General features: G+C 39.0%; 1 protein-coding gene across 1 annotated transcript; it reads right to left on the bottom strand.

The window, feature by feature from the left end:
• Positions 1-588: 588 nt before the first annotated feature.
• LOC108710142 (protein kinase C delta type-like) lies at positions 589-8,788 on the bottom strand. Its single transcript, XM_041583909.1, has 9 exons — positions 8,611-8,788; positions 7,825-7,934; positions 6,064-6,231; positions 5,462-5,553; positions 4,921-4,983; positions 4,101-4,239; positions 2,998-3,183; positions 1,717-1,845; positions 589-839 (listed from the first exon to the last, which is right to left on the bottom strand). Exons 1-9 carry the CDS (start codon positions 8,786-8,788, stop codon positions 732-734), a joined length of 1,173 nt encoding a protein of 390 aa, XP_041439843.1. The 3' UTR covers positions 589-731.
• Positions 8,789-10,644: the final 1,856 nt, after the last annotated feature.

Raw genomic sequence — 10,644 nt, 5'->3', positions numbered from 1 at the left:
AGCCAACATATTGCGAAGTCACTGAAAGTTTCCACCAGGGTCAACTTCGGGATATGTTGGTTTACTGCCAGAGATTTCAGTTATCTCCAATAGAGACACATTTTCAGGAACTTTTTCACTCGCAGTTGTGCATAAATAATCGCAGGCGACAAATCTCCCCGTCGGCCACTGCCCTTACCAAGGACATGGCCTCTCGTCAGAAGTGGGGACAACTACGCAAAGCTTTTAAATGTTAGCAAACATAGTGCTTTTTTAAAATAAACACCCAGTGTTGCTGCTGGTGGTGGTAAGGCCAGTGATGGTAAAGTCAGGTGGACTAGGCAAAGTCTGATGAAATAGGCAGTGATATTTCTGATGTAATGGGTAGGATGGGGTTGTAGCTACAGGTGGAGTAGGTGTCAGTAAGGCCAGGTAGTGCAGGCAATGGTCCATTCAGTTGAAACAGATGGTGATATGGTCTATAAGAGTAGGCACAGGTAGAACTATGTGAAGTAGACAATGGTGGTCACACATAATAAAATGCATTTGCAGATTAGGTCTGAGTAGGTGTTGGTAGATTTGTGGCAAGCTGGTGGACAACTTGATGGTAATGGCAGATGAAATGTATGTGCAGCTAGTTATAACAATGGATGACTTACAGGTACCAAGTCGGCAGGTATAGGAATGAGTAGATAAAAAAGTTGGCATAGGATGTTAATGGCTAAGCCATGACAGCACAAACTTACTCACTCCTACCAGCTGGGATTCAGATATGTAAAGCATTCAAGGATGCCATCATCTGAATCTGAAGTGGTGTTGCATTGCAGGAATGGAAGGTTGACATATGTATCAGGATGATCCTGAAAAAGAAAAAGTAAATTGTAAGTGCAATTGTTGCTATAACGGAACACACTGCAGGCAGAAACTTCTTTGCAATATTTGCTAGGTAATCCCACACCTTTGGTCATCAGTTGATCACAAGGCTGTTAAATCCCAGGGAGAATGTGGTGTGTATGTATATAGATAGATAGCTAGATAGCTAGATAGCTAGATAGATAGATAGATAGATAGATAGATAGATAGATAGATAGCTAGATAGATAGATAGATAGATAGATAGATAGATAGATCTGTAGATAGATAGATAGATAGATCTGTAGATAGATAGATAGATAGATCTGTAGATAGATAGATCTGTAGATAGATAGATAGATAGATAGATCTGTAGATAGATAGATAGATAGATAGATAGATAGATAGATAGATAGATAGATAGATAGATAGATAGATAGATAGATAGATAGATAGATAGATAGATCTATATATAGATATATATAGATATAGATAGATAGATGCTGGATGACCACAACCCACTTCAAATGTTTCAGAAAATAATGAATGGCGTATTTAAGATATGAAGCATTAGTGTTTCTAGGGCTGCATGATCCATTCTCCAAATTATGAATATGCAGAGATTATAAAATGTTTTGAAAGAGAGTTATCATCCCTCTGGTAACATTTGGTAACCTATATGGCTTCTTTGGGTACCTAACATGCACTGTTATATTCTGAGGGTGCATCTCGTATTAATGTACCTTAATAGCTTGCCTACGGGTGCATACATCTGTATAACAGTCACTGAGGCTACTTGTCTGATACAAACTGTTGGGTACCAGAGCTAAGGAAAAGCCAATAAAGTCTAAACAGAAAGAATTACATTCCATAATCATTTACTCACATCTTCCAGTCGGATTGGTGGTGGAATCCTTTGACGTTCAACATCTTCCCAACTGATTTTCTTATAGAGTGGATGTTCCCTTATATTTCCATTCACTCCAAGACGTTTGTGTGGTCTTTTCTTCAGAAGCTAAGAAAGAAAAGAATAGTTGTTACACAGTTGTTTACATAGTATACAACTCAACTGTCCCGTGATTAGCTTTGGTCAGAGTAGATTAAGTCTGTGACCCAAAATGCCCCATTTTTAATTTTAAAATGTTGCTAGGTATGAGTTTTAAGATGAGGGGAGATTATTTATCAAAATCCGAAATTTCTGATAATTTTGGGACACTGGGCAGTTACCTGTTCAAAAGTCTTCCGGCTACCCCAAGTCCAGGTGGTTCTCTCCCCTGCTGCTCTCACCTCCCTCCTCTCTCCTCCCCTCTATCACTCTCCCCTCCCTCTGTCACCCCCCCACCTCTCCTGCCCTTCCCCTTCATTACTTCCCCTCGCACGCATACATGAGAGGGGGCAGGGGTACATGACCAGGTACCCGGGACTGTGCAGAACAAGGGTTGATTGCGGCCTTATTTTATACGTTGCACACTGCATGGAGCATTGTAAATAAACTCTAAGGTGTAGCTGCCAACTTATTTACATTCATATATATTTGGTGGCATGTGTTACAGGGGTCACAAACTAACCGTTCAATCAAAAACAAGTACAACATGTACAATAATGGGCACACACCATGGACAGGAATCTTTAGGGTTGTCACTGGCCATTGAGTGCACGAAATATTACAAAACATGGTCTATGTCCATTGTAGGGATGCACCAAATCCACTATTTGGGATTCAGCCGAATCCTTCGTGAAAGATTCGGCCGAATACGGAACCGAATCTGAACCCTAATTTGCATATGCAAATTAGGGGCAGGAAAGGTAAAAGAGGAAAAATTCTTCTTTTGTGACGAAAAGTCACTTGCTTTCCCTACCCACTCCTAATTTACATATGCAAATTAGGATTTGGTTCTGCCAGGCACAAGGATTCAGCCGAATCCTGCTGAATTCCCGAACCGAATCCTGGATTCGGTGCATCCCTAGTCCATTGTTTTTAAATAATAGAGGCTTTTAACTTTTTCTATCTTTTATTGACTGTACATAGTGCCAGCAAGTTCCACCAGAAGATATGTAACTGTCCAAGTTGTTATTGTGGTACACCAATGGTGAGTGACCCCTGAGAGTTGTGCAAACAGAAAATCCTTGCAGTTGTGTGGCCAATAGATTAACTGCCCAAACTCACCTTCTGCAGGAGATCTTGCAATGTTTCACTCATCCACTCAGGAAACACCGGCTTATCAGTGAGCTTGGAACTTCTCACATCCTGTTGATAGCTGTCAAAAGGGGATCTACCAGTGGCCATTTCATTGAGTATCATCCCAAATGCCCACCAGTCTATTGCTGCATTGTATTTCTTGTTAGCTTGCATCTGAAATGTAAAGAAAAGATGTTATAAAATCACAAAATAAATTCAAATCTATAACATCTTCATCCATTGCACTCAAATAAAACGTTTCTATAGCATCACTAGCTAATTCTCTTCTTATACATCATTCAAGATGATACTAGTGATTAATAAAGGAGAAAAAATAAAAAAACAAATACATAGTAAGGGTTGGCAGCCTACACGACGGCCTGAAATTATTGTAAGGGCCGGTGGTTGCAGGGAGAGGTTTAGTAAGAACTGAGCAAGCAGGTACTAAGGAACAGATAAAGGGCAAGACTTGGAACAGTCAATAAAGATAGTCCAAGAAGATAGAAGTCCAAAAGAAAGTAAAAAAGAGTTAAGCAGAGATCAAGTTCAGGGCAGGGTTCAGGGTACAAGGTCAGGAGGAGGTTCAGTCAAACATCAGGACACCAGTAGCAACAATGGAACAAGATAACTTTTTATGAAAAAAATTTCAAGTTTTGAATTGCTGCAGTTGAGGAGCCCTGCATGATTTTGGGCACACCTGGTCCTCATCAGTCCCTCCGGAGCACTTTGGGAGGGGAGTGTGGGTGAGTCTGGGCTCTGCTATTGTGACCAATAAAATGTAATACACGCTACTCTGTGGGCAACTGGAATTAAATGAATACTTGTAGCCTATTGTTTTAAGGATAAATAATACTTGTTTTTGTTATTTGTTGAGCTAAACAGGGAGATTGAAGCTATTCCATGCTTGGTCCTTGTGAAGTAGATAAGTAGACTATCAGTGCACAGTTTAAAAAAGTCCATTATGCAGGGGGATTTCTGATAATCTAATCATCTGGAGTCATATTTTTTCCATTTGGTTATAACCATTCAGCAATCTCATGGTTTGCCTCTGAAGTGAATAGAAGTTTTAAACAAATTCAACAGTTTCCTACCTCTGGGGCCATGTACCAGTTTGTTCCTATTACTCCACCAATTTTTTTGCGGTCAAACACTCCTTCTGCTGAAACTCCAAAATCGGCAATCTTTACGTGTCCTTCACAGGTAAGCAGGATGTTTTCAGGCTTCAGGTCACTGCAAGAGAGAGAATGAATTAATTTTGTAGCTATTAGTAAATGATAAACTACAGCCCTTCTATCATAGTGTCATATCCTCTTTAGCCCCATAACTAACTGCTCAGTCACCATCTCATGTACTCACAATTATTATTCTTCCATAGCCTTTTAGTGTGTTTCCAGTCTATAATTCCTGTCTTACACAATGCTACATCCTACCTTTCCTCATTTTATACCTATTCAGCCCCACTTTCCTTGCCTCATACCCACTAATTCCCCTTCTCCTTCCCTAATTGTGCAGTACCCCTTCACTTACTTCATATACCCACTCTATTGTGCCTTTTTGCTTCCCAAAAAACCTTTCCTCTAAACTCAGCATCTTCCATCCCCTAAATTCACCATATATGAAGTGAGAATCATTGCCAATCTGCATGTATTGAACTCCTTGGTAGAAGTACCAGTAATCTGTGGGCGCACCTACAAATGTAATTTGACCCTCCATATTGTCCTTTCTTCATTCTGACTCCAGCCCACACAAGACAGCTGCCCACCTCCAAGGATGATAGCCATAGGAATATAGGGCCAAAAGGGGTAGTTTTCAACTAGAAAAATGCCAAAACATTAAATCTGCATCATTACCTTAAATATTGACTGAACAATATAAAATATGCAGACACAAGAAATCCAAGCGTATACTTACCGATGGATGATGCCTAGAGAATGGAGATACTGAAGTCCACAAATCAGTTCTGCTGAGTAAAAGCTTAAAACAAAAACAAATGCATATTATTAAATGCTCATATTGTATCCTTACTATAAAATGCTAATTTTACACTACATCTAATTAGAAAGAAAATGTGCCTGTGTTCCTCTCCCAACCTGCCCCTCATGACTACAGCACTGTCAATCTATTAAACACATGCACCTCTTTCTTTGCACTTTGCACCCTGCTCTGCACTGTAAATGAGGCCCAGTGTCTGATAAATGTTTCATACCTCACTGTGTTTTAACTATACATTCCTTAAGTCCACTGAATCCTCATGCATGTGTCACTTATACAACATTTTATGCCCTTTATTTCTCAATTTTATTTATCAACTACAATTCTGGATATGGTGCATCCCCATGCGGCTTACATGCTGTATTCCTAACTCCGTTTATCTGATGCCTTTTGGCTTTCACATTGTTATATATCTGTAGCATCAATTCTTTTTGATGCTGTCACTAGGACAGTTACTTACATGATGTGTCTTTTTTTCAGCTGATGCTTGATGGACAACAGATTCCTGAGATTGCCTCCCCCTGCATACTCCATGACGAGGAAGGCGTATTGCTGAGTGCAGAGATAAAAGGGAAGAGAGTGAATCACATGAACAAGAAGCACAAAACTATCAAGTATAATGCAGGCATGTTCCATTATGTACTAATCGGGAAATATGGCTTATTAGTCTTATAGTGAACATAGACTCGTGTGATAGTGGAGTGAATGTAATAAAAGGAGCTAGATCAAATGGATATAAAATTGCAGCTAACGAATAGGCCTCTTATATGGCTTTTATTGCCCATATAATCTAATAAGATTTATATCCACCTTGTCTTAACTAAAGTCTCTGTTTTGACTTAAAGCTGCAGTTTCAAAGGCTTCTCTAATTACACTAAACTGTTGTACACTTTCCCATGTACAGCAGCCAAATACAGATGAATGCCTAGAGCGTAAAAACTGTACCAATATGGTGGAGGCTGAAACGGGATATAAAGGGAAACTTTTAGGAACTGCATTAGAGAGCTTTAGGGATAGGTAACTAGTGAAACAAACTGTATGGCAGCATTGGAATGAACATACATTGGTTTGGAAGGCAGCATAGCCATGGCACAAGAATGGACTGCCGGAAGTAACTTTCAGGATTCTGGCCTCCTTCTTGATCATGCCCTTCAGATCTTCTCTGCGTGTCTTCCTGATGACTTTTACAGCCACCTGTTCTTTCTTCGTTGGTAATGAAGCCAAAAACACCTAAAAATACAAAATAAAAATACAAGGTTAAATTAATTAATTAATTAATTAATTAATTAATTAATTAATTAAAGGTACTGGGCCTAACTGGTCAAAGTCTAATGACATATGGCCATCATGGCAGCACTAAAGCGGGCTGGAATTACATTTGCTATTGTTGCACCTTGCAGCTATTTGTGAGCTTGTTTTGGGTTTTATGCACAAAATCCAAAACTATCCCTATATACTTGGTAGTGCTGAGCAACAGATGCCTATGGAATTACTCTCATTACACCCTGCTGCAAATTTTCACCTAGCACTGTAGAGAGGATAGGATGAAATAGGGAAGCAAAACGCTGACATATCAAATAAACCGCCCACCTAGAGAAGTAAATAGAAAAATGTATTTCTATACAATTCTTTCAAAGATGTCTACTGCTGTGATTAATTCTCATTTGGCAGAAGAAGCTTGAATTATTGGTTATGTCAGTAGCGAACCTAGAGGGGGACGGGCCCTGGTGCGTGACGCGCAGCCGGGCCCCGCGATTGTTCTCATAAGCAACTAACTTTGCAACTTCCCTGCAGAGCATGTCCATAAAGACAAATGTGTTTGTACAAATATACATAGGTTTGCTGTACAATAATAATCTAATGCTAATAACCCCAGCACTTCATGGACAGATATAAATACTTATATAGTCAATTTAAGGCACTGAATCTATAAATCATATGTGCTTTTTTTCAGCAACCAATTTGGGGAGTTTTAACCTTGAAAGCAAGCAAGTTCCAAGTAACAGTAGACCCTGTATTAAATGTATAATGAAGCAATAGAATTCTCATTGAATCAGATGAAAGTGAGTGTAGAACTGGCCAGACCAAGGATGACTTTGATGTAGCTGGCCAACTTAAAGGGGTTGTTCACCTTTAAATTAACTTTAAGTATGATGTAGAGAGTGATATTCTGAGACAGTTTGTAATTGGTTTTAATTTTTATTATTTGTGGTTTTTGAGTTATTTAGCTTTTTATTCAGCAGCTCTTCAGTTTGCAATTTCAGCAATCTGGTCTATAGGGTCCAAATTACCCTAGCAACCGTGCAGAGCATGCCTATAAAGACAAATGGGCTTGTACAAAAATAAGCAGGTTTTAAATAAGAGACTGAAATTAGATGGAGTGAGTGACCCTCATTTGAAAGCTGCAAATAGTTAAAAAAGAAGGCAAATAATTAAAAAACTATAAAAAATTATTTATTAAGGCCATATGAAAAGTTGCTTAGAATTAGCCATTCTATAACATATTAAAATGTAACGTAAAGGTTAACCACCGCTTTAAATATATTGCAATATATGGACAAAATGTCTCGGTTGTCCTTAATATATTTATAATATGTTGAGTGCAGAGGACCTCTTGTATTTGTCTGTATGAATTTTGTGGTCAATGCGTCATTGCACCCCTTTTTAACGGTTTAAAAATGTGTTTTTCTCTTCCTGTTTGGAAGTGTTAGAGGAGAACAGAGAACAGACGATATAAGAAGGGTAAGGAGTAACAAGCTGGCCTGATGAGCTTTCTACAATCCCAAATTCCATCTCATACTCTCTAGGGAGCACATAACTTACTTTGCCAAATGAGCCTCGGCCGAGACCCCAGTGGAACGCATAGTTGGTTATAATGTGTTCTGGCAAGCGTTCAGCTTCACTACTCTGTCGCTTCTGGGTGCTTCTTTCTTCTGAAAAAAAAATAAATCTTGTTAGTAGTCCATTCCCCAAATAATCACCAGTACCACAAGCAACTGTGATGTTCCATTCTATGGTTGGATTACATGCCCAGTTTTTCTACACTCTACACTATACAGTTTAACTGTCACTGTGTTGCCAGACTAATGGCATCTGCTACTTTTCTGGATACAGCACAGACTATTGGGTTGAACCAGCATATGGACCATTACAACACAGCATCCATTTAAGTCAATAAAGAAATCTTGTTAATAGGCCATTCCACAAATAAACACCAGTCCCACAAGTAATTCCTTTCTATAGTTGGATTACATGCCCAGTTTTTCTACACTTTTATTTATACAGTTTAACTGTCACTGTGCTGCCAGACTTATGGTACTTGATACTTTTCTGGATACAGCACAGACTTTTGGGTTGAACCAGCACATGAACCATTATGGCACAGCATCCATTTAAGTCACAACACCTGTTGCATTGAAACTTAATTTTTGTGATATTTCCACAAGAATATCTGGCCTTTAGTCTGTATTGTAAACAGGGCTCTTGTCATATTTGGAAACCCTATACAAATCAACTTATTGATAACTGAGCTACAATGGACTTGTGTTATGAAATATTAATAGTTAAATCTGAAATGTCATTCCATTTATTTAGAAACAGTTTCCTTACCTTCTACAGTGGCACTGTCATCACTGCTCCTTGATCTCTTTCTGCTGCTTTCTGTATTCTCATGATGGTCATTTGCAGCAATACTGATGTTATCCTCAAGTTTGATCTTCTTCGTCATCATTTCTTCATCTGTAGTCTTCTGTTCTTCTCTTCGTCTTTTCGTGGATACAGACACCATGCTTGCAGTAGAGAATATGCTTAAAAGCACTTTCCTCTACGCAGCAAGGGGTATTCAAAGAAAGCACAATAAATCTCTCTGAAAGGCAAAATCTCACGAAAATCGCACTAAAATCTCACGAAAATTGCAAGAGCAACAAAATGCACTGCGTCTCTCATAAGAAAATCAACCGCTCTAAGTTGACCAGTAGTGGTAGCACCCAACTGTTACTTTTCTGCCATTCACAAGATGGCAGCTTTCTGTGTGTATACAAGGCGGCCATGACACCACAGCAGCCCAGACCATCAATAGTAGAAATAAAGGATATGAGGGGAAATATGGTTTTAAATTTCAGGAGCAAAAGTAATAACAAATCCATCCACATATTGTACAACTTCCCTATGCCAGATATGCAAAATTGCTTTATTTCCAATGCACTGTATTCTGCAACAGAGATCTATGAGATAACAAGAGTGCATAGATACGAGAGAGAGAGTGAGATCTAAAAGATAACCAGATACATTTGGCCATTTAAAAAAAACTGTATTTGATGGACAAGGTTGTCTCACCCTGTACTGGTAGATAGTTATTAGTTACACTTTTTTAAAGGCATAATATTTGCTCCATAACAATTGCAAATAAACTGTTGCTAAAATGTCCTGCACACAGTCTGGTTATAATATGTCTTCTCTGCATTAACTGCATTGCAGAAAAAAAAATCAGTGGTCCCTGTATAGGTAATTTTCTAGGATAAAGGCTTTGACATAAGAAATAGACCTAGACCTTCCCTATGACAGGGTTCAGGGGCTTCATCACTGAGCCTCTTTTGTAGTGTTACAGGGATTTGAATGGTGTACTTTCTCAGCATATACTTGTAATGCATCCAATATGTATTTGAGGCATCCACCAGGGTAGTACACCTTATGTTTGCATATGTCACCAGCTGTATAAAAGTGACGGAATGGTGACACACGTGCAAGCTGGAAGGGGACCCTTTCTACATCACTCAGAGAAGGTAGAATTTGACAGTAAAAAATAAAACACAACTGTATAGTGTTCATGGTTATGATATACATGGGAGTGGGTAATGTACATGCATTGAAGTTTAACGCTCAGGCTCCATACGCATACGAGTGTGAAGCACAGGTCTGGGTCAATATTTTGCCCCCATATTTGGGTTTACTAGTAGGTGCAGAGCTGTGGAGTCAGTACATAAATCCTTCTACTCCTCATTTTGTTGTGCCTCTGACTCCTCAATTTTTAAAGGAAAAGTAACACTGAAATTGTATCAAATTAATTAAAATATAATATACTGTTAGCATGCGCTGATAAAACTGGTGTGGTTTGCTTCAGAAAGACTACTATAGTTTATATAAACAAGCTGCTGTGTAGCCTTGGGGGCAGCCATTTAAGCTGTTAGAAAAAGGAGAAAAGGCACAGGTGACACAGCACAAAGCTCAAACATATAAACCACATAATTATAAAACAAAGTTTTATAAATCAAGTTTTCCCAGTGTGTACACACAGAAAATCATAGTAAGCAAAATAAGCACAGAACAAGTACAGTTTATATTTATTTATTTATGTGGAGCATAGGGCAGGGGCGCTTCTATAATGAGGCGGCTTGAGAATCTTGCCTTAGGCGGCAAAATTTGGGTCAACACAAGGGCCGGCAGTTGAACATCTGTAATATCCGCTGAAATAAAGTTTGCAGTTGCGAAAAAGAAATAAAAAGAAAGTGCTTGTCCGATACCAATGTTTGCAAATATGCGCCTTCACTGGTCTCCTGCCGCCCTCACTTGTCCGGATCGCTTGTTTGGCTGCTTGGGAGAGAAGATTGAGCCAATTGGAGAGCTGTTTGGCATATCTGTGTGTGT

Source organism: Xenopus laevis, chromosome 1L (assembly GCF_017654675.1).
Source record: "Xenopus laevis strain J_2021 chromosome 1L, Xenopus_laevis_v10.1, whole genome shotgun sequence".
Taxonomy (NCBI): Eukaryota; Metazoa; Chordata; class Amphibia; order Anura; family Pipidae; genus Xenopus; species Xenopus laevis.
Note: the sequence above shows the minus strand (reverse complement) of the source record. Positions and strands in the feature narration are given on the sequence as shown.